This window comes from Camelus dromedarius, chromosome 18 (assembly GCF_036321535.1).
Source record: "Camelus dromedarius isolate mCamDro1 chromosome 18, mCamDro1.pat, whole genome shotgun sequence".
Taxonomy (NCBI): domain Eukaryota; kingdom Metazoa; phylum Chordata; class Mammalia; order Artiodactyla; family Camelidae; genus Camelus; species Camelus dromedarius.
Window position 1 is genome coordinate 40044804 of NC_087453.1, and position 18000 is coordinate 40062803.

The 18000-nt window shown below is 39.0% G+C and overlaps 1 protein-coding gene across 3 annotated transcripts in view; it reads right to left on the reverse strand.

The window, feature by feature from the left end:
• SEL1L2 (SEL1L2 adaptor subunit of SYVN1 ubiquitin ligase) overlaps window positions 1–11376 on the reverse strand; it is a 50506-nt gene extending 39130 nt beyond the window's left edge. For 2 of the 3 annotated variants that reach the window (XM_031434264.2, XM_031434263.2), the window contains exons 1-2: window positions 11312–11376; window positions 6831–6993 (exon numbers count right to left, since the gene is read on the reverse strand). In XM_031434264.2, the coding sequence (XP_031290124.1) occupies window positions 6831–6993; window positions 11312–11361 (213 nt within the window). In that variant the 5' untranslated portion in view covers window positions 11362–11376. The remainder of the gene's footprint in view (window positions 1–6830; window positions 6994–11311) is intronic. The other variant, XM_031434262.2, reaches the window with a different exon arrangement.
• Window positions 11377–18000: the final 6624 nt, after the last annotated feature.

An 18000-nucleotide genomic window follows, 5' to 3' on the forward strand; every position in this document is an offset into this window, starting at 1 on the left:
AGCAGCCACTGATGACCATTGCCCAGGGTTGATTTATTAGGGTTGACAAAAAGATATCATTCTAATTCTATCATTTCTTCCTCATTTATTAGCTGGAATAATTTTTTAAAGAAAAACTTTCCTTTGTCTCCTATATTCTTAGGTATAGTTTGTGAAGAATGGTCAAGATAAATGTTTGAGCCTTTCCCTTTATCAGTTTTTAAAACGAGGAGATTGGTTCTCTAACATCCTCCAAGGTGATTAAGGAGTGTTGTTTCCAAGTATCATCATGAACTAATGGATATAGGTACATTTGAGGTATTTCAGACTATTGTGGTCATTATTCACCTTGGCACTCAATTGTTCCATCTTTAGTCAGTGGTGCTTATTTGAGTTGTCTTGGTCTTTTGGTTACGGCCGTCGTATTTTCTGACAGCTTCCTTGCTATCAGGTAGGATAAGACGTTTCCACATCATCTTGCACATTTCTTGCCCCACACCTGGACATGGACATTTTCCAAAGATGCTGGTTCCCTTTTAGTGGGAGAGAACTTCCGGTTTTTACTGTAAATGTAATTCCTTTTATGGGGGGGGGTTAATACCTAAATTTAACTTTTTATGTATTTGTTATCAAACTAAGAGATGCATATGTATTAAAATTAAAATTCTAATACTTCTGAGGGCTTAAAATATAAACATCAGTACCCTGCTCCTTTCTAGGCTACTCCCTGTTCTCTCCATAGATACCCACTTTTAATTATTTTAGCTGTTTTCTTCTGATAATTGCCACCATTACAACTCCTGATAAGCTGCTACTACTTGGTATTAATTCACATACTTCACACGTTAGCTACAGATTTGCTATATGACAGTTGGCGATTTGTCATCTATATCACTTTCTTGTTTTTTCCTCCTCACTCCTCTTCTCAATAGAGTCTTAACACTATTTTTTGGCAGACAATAGTTGTAATAGTCTGTTTTGGTGTTCTAGTATATTCCATGTTCTACTCATTTGTAGCTTTATCATTATCATTCCTGTCACTATTTTTAGAAGTTCATTCCATACTGTTATGCGTATCATTGGTAATATGCCTTTCTTTCCATGCTTCATATTAAAAAGCAATTTGGTATTAACATTCAGTCTAATAGTTAATGGAATATTTGAAGAGCACAGGGTCATAGGCAGTGTCCCGCAGTGGACTGCCAGACTTGCTTTCACAATGTCATCAATTGACTAATCTATTGTCTTTACCGACCATCATCAAAGCCCACATTTCTACTTTTTTCATCTAACTCATAAGAACATCATGCAAGACTTTGTTAAAGGTCTCCCTAAAATTAAGATACAACAAGGTCTGAAAATTCAATCAAAAACAGAAAATAAATAGTTTCTTATACTTTTAATTATAGTTTCAAGGACAAAGAACTATGTTACTTTTTAAATTTAGGAATCAACTGCAAAGCTCAGTTCTTAAAAGCATAATTGCTCTAATGTGCTTTACAAGTATATTTTATGTAATCTACTTAATCCATAAACTGTAAAAAAAAAAATCTTCTGATTCTGACAATTCCTCTTTAGTCTCAAAGGTTCCCTTTTTTGGAAAGTTGATTATAAAGGCTGTTATTACAAATGAAGGCATCTGGAATCCTGGTACTCCTCTAACCCTTGCAGTTATATTCAAAACAGCTAAATCAGCTCCTTGTGAGGATGTCTGTAGCCAATGTTCTTGGCTAAATAATTTATTTTTCTTGTAACTCTTAGCAGTTTTTGATTCTGCTCAATTTAGAATTTTGTTTATGTAGAAACTTTGTTAGTAAACAAATAAATAGACCTTTATAGAAGAAAATGAAGATACCGTTCTACTCAGGTGAGCTTGTATTTTAAGATGCTTTTGCCAAAAGCGTATCATTTTGTGAGTAGCCTACCACACTTTTTGGCCTGATCCTTTTGGAGAAAATTGTGAGGTCATAAAGTTGTGAAGCGGATTGTGTGGGAGTTAATTTTCATCCTGTGATTGGAGAGGAGAGCTTTCTCTGTATAAAGCTCATTCTAGAAAATAAGGACTGAAACCATGATTTTCCCAGCTTCAAGTAATCAGCTTAAAGAGCATGCTTTCTCTCTCTTTAGCAGAAAAATAACAATGAATGATTTGAATTAATTCTCTGGAGGTTTCAACTTTTTTTTTTTCACTGCTTAAAGCATGGCAGGCAGTAAAGGAAGACAAAAGATGTTATGAGCAGTCATGTAGTAAATATGCTGATTATAGTCAGGGCTGTCTTATTTACAGTTGCACATTGTCATCTAACAACTTTACAGTAATCAGTTTTTGGTCTTTGGTCTTTTCTGAGATAAGGCTGAGGTGAAATGAGATGGATTATAGAATGATTAAATCATTAAAATTTGTTTTGTCTCTTTTCTTTTCTTTTTTTTTTTTAAACTGAAGTATAGTCAGTTACAATGTGTCAATTTCTGGTGTACAGAATAATGTCCCTGAGAATGATTAAATCTTAATCCAGAAAAGAATAATGTTGAGTTATAAGGGAAGCCACATCTTAGTGGTGACATCAATGACACTTTCTCTCATTTTTAAAGGTCAAGCCCTGCAAATTAGATTTGTTTATAAGACTGTGAACTCAACCATTGTTATAGTAGCTGGGATTTGAATGATAAGAGTTAAATGTAGAGGATTTTTATTATATTTCAAAGTAAATTACTCAGGTTCCATAATAACAATTTAAAAAGTAAATATTCCTCCTTTTACTTTTTATAAGAAATTATTAAAAGAGAAAGAAGATTAAGCATTTATTATAATCATGTATGAGGCTTGAAAGCATCTGTAGTCATTACTTTTAGTTTAAATTGAACAGCAAACAAAGTGTGAGTCAACTCTACTGAACGACTCAGATCCTTTTTGTACCCTTAATACAGAAAGATCATTAACATCAAAAAGAAATGCACTACACAGATAATCTTAGAATTAGCAAAGTGATTATTCGGTTGCTACTTAAAATCATTTTTTTCCACTAGTAGCACAGTACTAATTATTCCCATGATTAAATTAATTTTAAGGTGATAAAATGTGAATGATCCATTTCTTGGTTCTTAAAGCAAATGAGGTTTAAGCCCTACCTTCTTGTTTGGCAAATTAACAGACAAATTTTCTATGGAAACAGTTTATCAATATCAAGAAAAAAAGTGAGTCTTTCTAATTCTGAATTTCTCTTTCCTAAATAAGAATCAGAGAAAGAAAAAATACCTAACCTATTTACCTCCGGCTGGTATAGTACAATATCTTATAGGAGTTCCTCTAAAGTTGTTTTTGTTTGTTATTTCTTCAATTGCCACCATTTTCATGAAGACTACTCCATTTGTTAATGGATTCTCTGAAAATCAAGTCAAAGCACTCTGTTCATAATCTTTTTTGCTTTTGTTGCCCTTATCAGGATTTCCTTCAGTTTATTTGGATTTTTGTGAGATGAACCAGTCATGGTTCATGAGAAGAAGAAATTATGCCTCTTTCCCCCCATCCAGCTTCCCTTTTACACACAGCCTGAAACTGCATGTCTTCCCCCATCCCCTCAATGCCACTTTATAATCTGAGTTCATATCTTTTCTGTTTTTCCTTGTTAATCAGGTCTCTGCTAGCTCTCTTAACACTCCAGGCCTCTCCCATGTATTACATTTCAGTACTTCTGGTTGTTCTTAAGAGATAGGTGTCTTCATTCTCTTCATTCTCTTTCTCTCTATCTTGACCTCTGTCTCTCTTTCATTGTCATTCTCAGGATACTTTCCAGCTTCTTTAGCACATTTCTGTTGCTATGCTGTCCTCACAGTTCCGAGCAATATTTCCTACCAGTGCAGTAGGATTTCTGTGTCAGGTTTGCACAAACAGCCTAAGAGGAAAGGTGGCCACCTGGCCAGTCCCATTAAAGTTGGGATCTATATGGCATGTGGCCAGCCTGGTCCCAACAACCAGTCATTGAACTAAGCATTGTTTGTAGTTCATTTGTATCTTTAACTGTTCTTTGTACAAGGAGATAAATCAACTGCAAGAAGGCTTGCTATCAGAAACAGATTTCCTATAGTAACGAAGGAATGATAGTCAAAATTCAGAATGGAATCCACTGTCCTGTAGGCTCCCTGCCCTTCCAGGTGTTAACACTTTGGCATCTGGGGGAGTTGAAGGGAGGAAGGGGAGTCTGAGTGAGGAATAAGGGAGGTCAGATGGTCGGGGAGAGCGTAAGAGGAGCATGGGCCAGAGACTTTTTTCCAACCAGTATTGCAGCATTTCAATAAACAGTGTGGCTGAATTTTGCGTATTAGATCTATGTCAGCCACCTTTCAGGTGATAAGTTTGTCCTCACCCAGATTTTGACTTCTTGTCCTCCTGAGACCAAACATACATGTACTAGACAGACAGGCGGTCTGTGGCCATGCAATAGAACCATTCTAACTAAGAGTGTGTGGCGTGAAACCCTGATCTCAGCTCTAAGTTTTCAGTTTCATGTACCAACTATGTTAATTTGGAATTTCTTTTCTGGGAGTAGTATTTTGACTTTGTATCGAGTACTTTATTTAAATACAGAACAAATCTTTCCTGTTGCCTATATCTGATATTCCAGACTGGGTGCAAATATCTCTTCTTCCTTGTAGCGTTCCCTAACTCTCCCAGGCAAAACCAGTCAGACTCTTTTCTGTGCCTAAAGCACTTGATGCATACCTTAACTCTAGTCCACCTAACTTGTGCTGCAATTATTTGTTTATATTTCAGATTGGCCCATAAGGACTTTGACCTATTAATCTTTTTCTCCCCATCAACAAGATTATGTGCGGCACATAGTAAGTGTCTAAGAAACAACATTTGACTTAATTAATTAATATGCCCACTGAAAATAAAGTACGTGTTCACAAGTTTGGAAAGGAATTAGGTAATATTATTTTTAGTGGTGGACATGATGGTAACATTTGGTCTGTCTTGGAACTTTTTGTATTTTTGATTAAGCAAATATTGGGTGTATTCACAGGGAAAGATGTCTATAATATATTTTCAACCAAATAAAGAGCAAATTAAGAAACAGCAATTAAATTATGTCTCATTATTATAAAAAAAATTCCAACATCATTATGGAAAAAATTCTAGAAGAATAATAGTGAGTGTAATAATAATATTTATATCTTTTCTTTATGATAAATGATTACAAAGTTCCAGGTGTGGAATTGAGTGCCCTCATACATTATTTTAATCCTTATGACTCTGTTAATTCATTCACCATTAATTCAGCATTCAGCTTAGGTTTTTTTGTCCCAAGCATTGCAGACATAACAGCAGTGAACCAAACAGACACCGCACCCGGTGTTTTATCAGTATCCTCACTCTACAGATGAAAATTAGAGAGGTTGCCCCACCCATAAAAGGTCCTCTGGTTCAACTTCTGGATGAAATAAACATACAGACACACAAGACTCCCACAGGGGACATCTGCCACCATCTACTCAGGTGGAGGTAGTACAGGAACCACAGTTGCCAGCAGGGCAGTGTCAGGCCTTCCTGTCTGTGGGAGTCCTTGCAGCAGGTTACCCAGTCCTCCAGCGGCCATCATCTGGGCCCTTCTGACATATGTCACCCTGAAATAAAAGCCTCATGCCCCATGTAACAACTGCATGGGACTCCATGGGCAGAGTGTCTGGGGTCCCCATAAGAATCACTACCACCGTCAGGTCTTTATTGATCGTTACACTTTCTCTCAGTCCAAAGGTAGTTTACCAATCAGGTCATTTCAATCGTAAGCAACACCACCCAGAAACAGAGTTAACACTTTTATCATATTACCAGGGAGACAAAAGTAGAGAGAGAACCAAAGGTCAAGTTTTCATTGAGGTCTTCTCACAGAAGAGGAGGAAAGGGTTTTGTTAGGTGGCTATCCGGTAAGAGTGGATTTGAACTTAAATCTGTCTTACTCTGAAGTCTAGCTTCTGCCCTTTACTGGATGGTAACAAAAATGATTTCTGGAGGAAAGATTTTAGACAACTTTAACTTTCTTCCTCATACTTTCCGAATGCACAAGTTTTTATTGTAATCAGCATAAATTTCTTTTGTAATCAGAAAGGAATGTTTTCATTAAAAAGACCAGCAACCTGCAAATCTACTTTTGCTTTAGCATTAAGTGAAAGTAGCCGGAAAAAAAAAAAAAAAAAGAAAAGAAAAAAAGAAAGTAGCCAGAAACAAAAATGATATATGAATTTGCTTTGTGATTACGATGATGTAGAGAGGAGCACAGAGGAAGAAGCCAAGCAAAAATACAAAGCGGTCCTAATAGTAGCCGAGTCAGGATGGTTGGCTTGTGAAAGGCTTTTTTTTTTTTTCCTGTTTCCCAGATTTTCTGTGAAATGCTTATGTTTTCTTGGGATAAAATGAAATACATTTATTAAAATAGAAAAGTGAATATGTATAGCTGATAAAAATATTTGAAGTATAAAAACCAGGCAAACATCATCCTAAGGTAATGGATTTAGTTCTGTATTTCTTTGTAGAGGTGAATATATTTTATTTAAAATTTAACCACGTTAGAGGTTTGGAGTTCTCACATTATTTCAAAACTCGCACATGGACGTGGCAGATGGGAAGGTGGAGTAGAGAGCAGCTCAGCTCCACTCCTGGAAGTCGTCAGGGGCTGGAGGAATTTGCCCTGGGCCCCGTCTCTGCCCTGCCCTGACAGGAACACCTCGTTCAGGGCCCTGCAGTAACTCCCCCAGCCTGGGCTCACGCGGTGGAGGCCCAGCTCCTTCCACGTGTTGTCTATACTCATTTCAGGAGGTAGCTATTTAAGGTTTACACTTCTTTCAAAACTCACGTTTTGGGCTTTATATGATCCTTCTTTGGCCAAGGACTCGTACAACTGGATCGCTGCTGTAATATTCTGCGTGCCAAAATTTCCAAATAGCAAAGCATCAGCCATTTTCTCCATAGCTTTCAAGTTTCCCATGTCGGCTGCTTTGGCAAAGAGTAGGTAGGCTCTGTTTCAAAGAATATGACATTAGAAGTTTGGTTATCAAAAGTGCAAATTTCTGCTCCCCCCTTCATATTACTTCTCTCTAACAACAGGACCAGTTGTCATTGCTACTAACCATACAGTTTAGCTAAAGTCCATTACATCTCTAGACCAGTAGATTTTTTTCAGGCTTTGATCAGTCTGAGAGTATTTAAATGATATCTGACAACTAATGAAGCTACTGAAAAAGATAAGTATTTAGGATACATCATGCTTCAAGCTTATAGACCAAGTGAAGTGAAAAATTTGGGCACTTGCCCTAAAATAGTGAACTCTCCCATGGCGACTCCCATTAGTTATGAGAGCTTGTTTTATAAAGTGAACTCTGAAATACATAACAACATAATCAAAATCAATTAAAAAATATTAAAACTGGAATGTCATATCTAGGAAGTTACCATCATGAGAACAACTGTCTTTTTCACATTTCAAAGTAACTTTCTAAAATAGAACATATTCTTCAGCACAGCAAAGCCAGACTGTGTGGAAAAACAATAACCAAACAAAACCTTAATGGTTTTTAGGGCTGTAGAGTCTGGCTGACAGGGTTCAAATCCTGGTTCCACCACTAATTAGTTGGAGAGCTTTAGGCAAATTACTTAACTTCTCTGTGCCTCTCTCATCTATGGAATGAGGATAATAACAGCACAGGGTTGTTGGGAAGATTCAGTGAGATAATCCATGTGAAATGCTTGGCATACTGCGTGATACAGAGTAAGTACTCAATAAATTTGCCTATTATCATTATCATTATTATGACGACTGTTGCATAGATTCTAAAGTTTTGTAACATTGTAATTGTTCTCCTATAATTAGTGGGTAAATTATGTGAAAGTTTAGTGATTACAAATACAGATACCATAGGATTGCCTCACAGTGCATTTTATGAGACCTGGCCAAAAGTCACCTGGACCTAATCTGTATAACAAGTAATGATGCAGAATCTTGCAAGGTCAAAACTTGTGTTGGAGACAGACAGTGCTTTGGGGATTTATTTTTACTTTTACAACTTCCCTTTTGGTAGTGGTAAGACCAGAAAGCATTAACCTCTGCCTGTGACCTTGGCTCAAACACAGGAACAAACACACAAAGCTACCATAGCTACCAATTCAGAGGGATCAGGAGACTCAGCTTTATATACCCCTATCCATGCTGATGCTACAATAAGATGCTCTTGGTCAAAGGCTGGAGCAGAATAGAATAAGCAAAAAGAGCTAGGACACAGTGACATCCAGGTACAAAATAGGGTCCTGGAGGGCAAAACAGAGAGTAGATTCCAGTGGAACAAAAGGAAGCCAGGAAGTCGAGCAAGAAACTAGTCATGGTCAAAGCAAGCTGAGGTTCTGGGGACCAGAAGGCAAATAATGAGACAGAAGTTCTCAAAGGTCAATGAATGTAAATGTCTGGCATCCAGGGACAGACAAGACACCAGGATGCAGGCTCTTGGGAGCTCTTCTGTCGCATGGCATACTGCTGCAGCCACATAGCCTGCTGGGACCAGAAAGATACCAACATGGTGCAGGGCAGAGAAGCCTGATACGGGTTAAGGGGACCAGCAGTACATGCAGTCGCTAGCCCTGGGGCAGTGAAAGTTTGCAAAACCAATGCCTCTAGGTGTCTTTGATTCCAAGGGAGGGGTGGGTATCCAGGTGCCCTGTCAGGAAAGTCCAAAGTGGTATTCTGGAATACCAGAAGCAGAACCCAGGGCCTGAGAAAGATGTCAGTAAATTAGGTGCGTTTACATCTGGACTGCAATCCCCAAGGAGGAAAAAGTAGGAGAAACTGGGCAGTAGGGGCAGATTCCTCAAAAAGAATTTCAGTTAGGTACCTAGATTATCTCTGAAGGACCTGGCACTGGATGCTCAGGTGTGTGCTGGGGAAGGAGGAGGCTAAATGCATCTCTAGGACACATCAGGAACTTGGTGTAGGGCAGCAGCTTATCCCAAACCTTCTTTGCTGATGGGGAATAATTCTTAATGTCAGTTAAGCCTAGATGCCATTAGAGGCTTCTTGACTCCTTCAGACAAGTTTGTGCCTCCCTGACATCTGCTTGCTCAACACCTGTACTTCTAACAGCACTGACTTGTTCAACAGCTTCCCCCTTATAGTACAAAGAGGCTGAATAAATGGATTAGACCAAGATGTGGGTGTGGATGAGCCAAAAGGAACCATAGAGATGGCTATAGTCCATGTCACTGGCTCAACTGGAGAACAGACCATCATGAAAACTAAAGGAATTTCACACATCTTGCCCACAAACTCTTGGGGTCTTTTGATATGAGCAGATTTGGTTTCAGTTCTCCATTGCTACCAACTCAGAAGGGCCAAGAGACTCAGCTTTATGTACCCACTCATGTCTATGCTGCTGCAAAAATAAGCTATTCTTCTGGCTCTTGGGCAAGGGGAAGGCATGACAGGCTGGGGAAGAAAGCCTGAGACTGAATGACACCAGGTAGGCATGAAGGTGCCTGCACTGCTGGATGGTCCTGCAGGGGCTGGGTTTTCTCCCCACTCTTTAGGCCAAAAAGGAAGGCACCCGTCAAGGTTAAGTGGATAGTTACCTGGAACCTTCTAAGAGTGATTTTGTCCCATCAGGCTGAATCTAGGGTTTCCTTGGACTTGATGGGGGCACAGCCAGTGGGCCCCTCATCTTCAGTTCACCTGCCATAGGAAGAGCTAGTCTGAAATCTCAGGGACCATCCCCTTCCCAGAACTCCACTGTTCTCTCATCTAGCCCGTTAGGTTGACAATTCCCTATTCTTACCCACCTGCTTAGTGGCACCCAAGTGGACAGACATTTTTGTCAGGCTGGATTGTAATTTTGGGGTCACATTTAACTCCATCCTCATCATGACAGCCCCCACGGACGCTTAGCATGAGGCCCAAGTTTTGCTGGGCTTGGTTTCCTTTGCTGGAACAAAGAGCTTCTAATTTAACTTTCCCTACAGGGAGAACAAAATCCTTTATTTTTTCGTCTCACTTTGGAAAAATCACATAGTCTTTCTGACCTTTCATTTCTGCCTCTATAATTTGAGGATAATAATTTATGTCTCACAATACCACTATGAGCAATGAATAATGTTTCACAGATAAGTGCCCACAATAACTAGCACAAAGAAGGAGCTGCAAAAATGGAAATTGTGATGTGTTATAATCAGGTTCATAGCTGAGTCCCTCTTTCCCCTGCCTGCATCCTCTACACTCTCAGGCTCTTCTTGAAGGCTCTGGGTTTTAAGAAAAAATTCATGGATTCTGCTGTTGCCCTGCCTGGGGCTGGCTACCAGAGCTCTGGGTTGCTTCCCACGGGGCAGATATGCCTAATCTGTGTGAAAACAAAAAAAGTTCTCCTTGTCAGGGATTCAGAGTCCGTTCCTTCTATTATGATTCAAGACATTCTTGCCTTCTTTCCTCCCGCTCCTCCCACTTACCAATTAGAGGAATAGAAATGAAATAATAAACACTTATCTTCTTGTTACTATGTGTCAGACATGGTTCTAAGAGCTTGATTGTATCTTCTGTGCACAAAGTGGTTATGTAACTTGCTCAGGATCACACAGCCAGGAAATAGTAGAACCAGGATTTGATGCCAAGGTTTTACCTAGAGACTTGGAGGGGTGACCTCAAGATGTACCCCTCTTCTTGGGGGAGAAATTATTTATGCCTCCGATTTAGACAAAGTAGACAAGTGAAAAGAGAAACAATGGACATGGAGACCACGTGAGAGAGACCATGTGGCCACGGCTCGGCCACTTCTCGGCTATGTAATAGTGATTATTCACTTTAACACTCTTGAGTCTCTGTTCCCAACTTTCAAAGGGAGAAAAATGAAGCTCTTGTTAGCTCATAAGTCCATTCAGGGGATGAAACTGAATCACATACATGAAAACACTTTGAAAACCATAAAGTGATGTACAAATGCTGTTAGGCAGAAAAAGCATTCTAAAACAACTACTCAAATTCAAATAATACCTACTTAATTTCATTTCAAATACCTAATTAAAGCCAAAGAGAGTATTTTTGTGCAAATGCTCAGATTGGTGCCTTAATTCTGCATTTCACTTAATGTGTAGGGACCACAATTTCACATATAGTCCTCCCACTTGTTTAGGCTAATAATTTGTAGGATTCTTTAAACACCATTTGATCCTTTTAAAAACAAAAGCTTATGGGCATATAAGCTTATTTGTCATGCCAATAGGCTTTTAATGACAAACTAGATTTTGGACTATTTTTTTTTCAACCTGGAAATTTAACTTGGCTTAAGTAGCTGGATAAAGACTTACTCTGCTTTCTGTTTTTGGCTTTTAGACTGCTGAAGAATCTTGAGGCCCATCTTAAAAAGCTGATCTCCTTCATCTATGGTATTTTTCTTTGCTTGCTTTCCTACTGTATATGAACAAACAAGAAAAAAAAATTATTTTTGTGTTTTGTATTTTATATGGTGGGTCCTTTTTAAAACATTTTAAAAGATTTCTGTCTTTTTTATTTTATTATTTGGAGGGGTGGTAATTTGCTTTATTTGTCTATTTATTTAATGGAGGTACTGGGGGTTGAACCCAGGACCTTGTGCATGCTAAGCATGTGCTCTACCACTGAGCTCTACCCTCCCTGCTATGCTTTATATTTTAAAAAGGAATACGTTAATGTGCTGGCATATTAGTTTGGATTTTTCTTTCCTTATTTTTGAACCTCTACATTTCAAGATCACCTCACTTTTGGTCAGTTGGTATAAGCTGCCTACAAAGGTACCCTCTTCCTCTTTTTTGTGAAAGGGTCTTAGAGGGCAGAAGAGACAGAGAGAGCCTTCTGATGGTGGGAGGAAGAGAGATGCTCCCGGTGTGGGAAAGGGTGCAAAGTCTTGCAAGCAGGAGACAGGAAGCAAGGCCTCCAAGGTAGGGGGTTGCCTGGTGAACTATACAGCCTGGATCTTAGACATCAGGCTCTCAGCTCTCAGACTCCCTTGTCTGAACTAAGATTTCATGAGCAATGGGCATCTCCAAGATGACAAGTATGTACCTAGGACTGGAAGAGAATCTCCCTGAAAATTTTGATCTGCCCAAGGCTCCCTCCTCCTTCCCCAGAACCTTTCTAAGACCTTTCTAGCCTGATTGAGAACTTCTGGGGATGACCATCAGGAATGAGAGGGCAGAGTAGGTACACCAGAGCAGTATTTAGAACAACAGCAAGTGTGCAAAGTGGCCAACTAGATGAATTTGTATTTCACTGTTCGTCAGAGATATAATTTGTAAAGAGTTCTTGACATATTATTACTTCTGCAGTCTTATTATCATTACTCCATATCTAACTTGGATACTGTTATGGGCTGAAATGTGTCCCCCCCCCCCAATTCACATGTTGAAGTCCCAACCCCCGGTACCTCAGAATGTAACCTTATTTGGAGATAAGGTCTTTAAAGAAGTGATTAAAGAAATAAGGCCATTAGGGTGGAGCCCTAATCCAGTATGACTGGTGTCCTTATAAGAGGAAGAGACACCAGGGACATGCAGGCACAGGAAAAAGGCCATGTAAGGACACAATGAGACCCTCTATAAGCCAAGGAAAGGAGCCTTAGAATGAAATCTACTCTGCTAACACCTTGAGCATGGACTTCCACCCTCCAGAACTGTGAGAAAGTAATCTGCTGTTTAAGCCACCTTGCTTATGGTATTTTGTTATGGTAGCCGTAGTGAACTAATACAGATGGCAACCCTGGAGCATTTGGAAAACAAATGTCCCTTCTCCCTGTGAGAAGAGATGTACCCAAACTCAGCCTCTGATCAGATCAGTAGTTACCTTCTAAAAGCAATAGGGGATGAAATTTCCCATGGGCTCTCAAGGTCTCCAGATGCTGGACATCTGACTTTCCCAAGCAGCTGAATGCCCAAGTAGCCCACCTTTGACAAGGCTGTTTTCTCATGATTATACTCAGCGTAGTGTAGTAGGTAGATCTTTCATGTGTCCAGCAATCCCCAGACCAACTCTCTGTTAGATAACGGGAGAAATGGGAATCTATGCCTTCTTCTGCTGACACTTCAATTGTAAATTTCTCTAACCAAGTCTATTTCTTAATGCCTGTCACTTGTCATTGTGAAATTCATGCAGAATCCTCTTGTTCCTAATAACTAGAAGCAAATCTTTAGAATAAAAATGGTCCACTTGCTTGTTTCAAATACTAATGAGAAAGAGGAGACCTGGAAACAACTTGTTCTCTGTCATTCATACATTTACTTGTTCACTTAATTGGTATGAGCTGAATACTTACCATGTGTTAGACACAATGCTAGATATTGTGTTTACAAAGATGACTGAGACACTGTCTTAGCTTAGCGGAGACAGACATGTTTACCAAAAAGTACAAGGCCATGTGGTAGGCACTATGTAATAAGGCACTGTGGGAGTACAGGAGCTTGCTTTGTTTGTAAGCAACAAAAACCTAATCTGATTGACTTAAGCAAAAGGAATTTATTAGGAGGCTGTTGAAAGCTCATGGAATCAATGGGGTCAGTCAGGAATCAAAGCATCTCTGGAAGCAGAGACAGATGCAGCTACTGGTATGGACTGGAATCCAATCTTTTAGGATCTTACCCTCTGTATTCTAGACTCCATGATGAGTCCGAAGGGTCTAGTATGGAAGACAAGGCTTTTTATTACATTCCTATAAGAACATATCCACTGGGGAGGACCTAATTCCTCACAAGGAAATTGGGATGGTGAGAAAGGTAAAATGGGTGATGGGAAGCCCACAGACAGCAAATGCTTACTTCGGGGCCCTTTCTGGCTTAGTGAAATAAACAAACCTTCACAGATGAAATGGCACGGTAGATAGTTCTTGAAAGATAGGTAGGAGCTTGTCAGGCCAAGAGATGAAAATGGCATTCCATTTGGAGGAAAATGTCTATGCAAATGAACTAGGAGGGGTGCAGTGTGTCTTACATGAAGACTGAGAGCTTGAGTGTCACGGTTGGTCACGCAGTCAAAGCTGGCTGCGGAAGTGAGACTGAGGACCGTGGACCGAGCAGGGACGAGGGAGCCGGAGGAGGGAACTGAGGTCACCGTGAAGATTTAGTAGGAGAAAGAGAGAGAAGACAAGTGACAGAAAGGCAGCTCTGATCAGAGACAACTGTTTCGGAGTTTGAAATTACATTGGTGAAATAGCTCTACACGTGACTGTTGAGTGGCTGAGGAGAAAGAGAGATGAAGATGATCGAAATTGATGTGGTGCAAAAAGTAAGGCAAGGTCTTGAACACGGATATTTAACCCTGCCCTCTCAGCGTGCTGGTGGCCCACAGCCATTGGCTGATTGATGTGGGATTATGAGAGCCCACCTCCCTCATCTGTGGGAAGGTGGCAATTCTCCAGTGCAATTCATTCTTCAAAGCCCTAAGCTTCTCCTGAAACTGTTTGCTCAGCTCCTTCCCTTACCCTGTCCTGCATTCCTCACGTTCTTTTATGTTTCACCAGAAAATCTAAAACCTTAAAATTTAAATTTAAGTATATGAGTACCATCTAAATTATCTAGAAAAATAAAAGGGAATAATAAATTCATTATTTTGAATCTCAAATTATAGTTGTGAATTATAGTTGTGAACCACATAAAGGATCATGGAGTATTAAGAGAATGTCTTGACAATGAGAGTTAAAGAAGATGAATGTCTTGGTGTGACTAAAAATCAGGTGCTTTCACCAATAAAATGATACAGAGATAAAAATGGGAAAATCTTTGCCCTGCAGAAAATCTTGCCCACACAGACACTGCATCTGTCTAGTTTTGATCGTATTTAATATAAAACAACTTCAGCTTCTGATTTTCTGAATAATGCATCAGAAGAGCTCTTCACATTTGCCCTTAATATGTGCCAGCAAGATACAATCTCAGATAAGAAGCAAGAATAATGATCCATTTCTAAAAATAACATTCCATCCAAGAAAGAATGACTCAGCAGAGTTCAGTCAGATAAAGATGCGATCAACTCAAATACACTTGAATAGTGCAGAGATATTTACAACAGTCAAGTTTATACATTCTGTCTCTGGATCATTGTGTCAGACATAAATACCTCCAGTGGTATTTCTTGGATAAACAAAGTAGAAAAATATTTCTTCCTCTTCAAATATCTCCTGAGCAAAACTTGAAATAATAGGGATTCTGACTTAGACAGAATTCACTATCTAAAATTCTTAATTTAGCAGAAAGAAATAAGGGTTATAAAACAAGTGAAGAATCAAAAACAATATTTAGTGTTACAATAGGAGCTAATATTTATAAAGACTTGAGTCCTAGGCAAATTTCTCAGTGACTGTAAAAGGAAGAGTTATTATTCCCATAGTACAGGTGAGGTGATGTAGGCATAGAAAGGTTAAATAACCTATCCACAGTCATACAGTTGGTACTCAGTATAAGGATTTAAATCTAGGCAGTCTGACTCCAGAGTCTGTGCTCATACTGCTTCTTAGAGCTGCACAATGTGCAGAATCATGTGTTAAACACAAAGTTACTATCAAATGATAAAAATTTTGAAATAGGTCCAAAATACATTTAAAAAAATAAATTAAAAAATACGTTTATTTGTAATTTGTTATAAGTATTTTAAACAAGTTGTTTATTTATAGTAATACTTCATTTATCTATCATTATTGAGAAAGGTGTTTCATATAAATCATTTTTCCCATGAGATGAGTCATATCTCTTTTTATTTTGACTGTTTTCTTGTGGAAATCTGTCTAAAAAGGATACAATATATTCCTCCACCTTCCCCAACAGAAGCTAATGAGCATGATTTAACCTGGTCTTGATGATTCAGAGGATCATTATGCAGACCTGACAATACCTAGTCTGATTGGTTTGGCCATAATTATGTAAGAAGACAGTGCTGGTGGGAGGCCTTGGATAAGGAGAAGATCTTCAGTAATGAGTGCAAGCAGAAGGGGCAAGAGAAAAATGGTGACATGCTGTCCTCATGGCCCTCTGGGGGGTGGGGGAAGCAAGAGTATCTGCTGGAAGCGGCTGCGTTGACACTTAGCTGCATTTGCTAATTTGTAGCACCTTTGGTCACTGTTTTCCACAGGGTGCGTAAGATAATTTTAAGTGGTACACACACAAACTTTAAAACTTTGATATTTAACTTATTTAAATATACATTCATCTGTAGATTCTACTTGTGTAAATGATGTTTATTTCCACTTTTTCTTTAAAAAATTAACCATGAAATATTTTAGACATACAAAAAAAAATCCAGAAAATAAAACATATCTCACTATTAACCCTCCTTCCAATCCCACACAATTTAACAGATGGTAACATTTGCCTTGTTTGTTTTAGGTGTCAACTCTAAGGAAAAAGAATGTACAGACACACCCAAGCCTCCTCCCAACATCCTTTCCCCTTGTTCCCTCTTTAGAGGTGGTTATGGTCCTGAAGTTGCTACGTATCTCTTTTACTACATACATATGTACCCAGTGTTTATTCTATACTTTATATACATGGCATCGTACTGTATATACTTTTGCAACTAGGTTTTTCACTTTTTGAGATTCATTCATCCTGATACAAGCAAGCTTCATTCATTCATTTTAACAGAGGAGAACAAACCTGACTCTATATTGGATCTATTCCTTTAACTCTTCACCCTCTGCTCTGTTGCCTGTGCTTAGTCATGCTGGGTCTGCACTTTTGTAAAAGAATGTTGCCTGTAGCCTGAAATATACATGATAGCTTATTCTCAAGCCTCTGACCTTTAAAGGTATAACACTTTTCCATTCAAATAGAAATAAAAAGTTCGGAACAGAAAACAACAATTGTATTGTTGAAGGTTTATAGGAATATTGTGCCCAGACCTACATGGACAGCTGCAAGAACAAAGGATTTCTAAACCAAGAAGTTTGCAACAGCCAGCCATACCTCTTCCCCATTTATAAAAGAAACCTAAATTCTAACCCAGGTAAGATGGTTCTTCGGGGCACTAGTCCACCATCTTCTTGGTCTGCTGTCTTTCTGAATAAAGTCACTATTCCTTGCCCACTCTTGATTCACTGGCCTGGCGCGTGGCAAGCAGTACAAGCTTGGACTAGGTAACAAGCCCAGAGAAACTCTTTCCAGACCCCACAGGGTACTCTGGAGTTAACATGGTTCTTCTAACTCATCCAAAGTTAGGCTGAGATGGTCAGGCTTTTATGTTCCCTGAATTGATTAGTCACTGGAAGTGGACTGACCCAGGGAGGAGGCATAACTTGGACTACGCAGTTGTCTGCACCTGAGAAAGTCCCTGTGCAGTTGTCTGCAAACTGCACTCCCAGCAACTAGGCAAAAAGTCCCTCACTGAAGAGGGACTCTGAGTGGCACTTCTCAGAGTCCTCCACATACATTCCAAAGTCAGTAAAGTAAAACACAAATGATAAACTTAGCCTAGCTGGTCACAGACTCCAGAAGTGAGAAAACAGAATGCCACATTTGGCTTAAAGCCAGATTCCAAGATACCCTCCTTAACCAAGAACACAGAAGTGATGTGGTCTGACCACCAAAATTAATGACGATTAATTCAAAGAAATGCCAGGAGGGATCTGGTCAGGAAGGACAAAGAAGCTACTGTTTCAGTTGCCTGCAGGAATAGGCTCCACTGTTCCCACTGCATGATTAATTATTGATTCGTCTTGCTAACAATTTAATAAAGATAATTACTTTATTAGACTCAATTCTGACTCAGAAAGAAGAATTAGTTGTTGAAGTTATAGGGATAAGATACTCTGAGAGAAAATGAGCATGCTGTTAGAAAAAAAAAATGTAACGGGATGTGAAAGCATTGTGTTCAATTGTAAAATGCTATTCAAATGTACTTTAAAGATGTAAGGCTTTATTATTTTTATGTAGTACCTATATTGTAGTATATTGTAGAGAATGCTGAACTTGGAGTCAGAAGATTCAAGTTTACATCCTAGCTCTATATAGAAAGAAAAGAATTCAACTCCACTTAATTC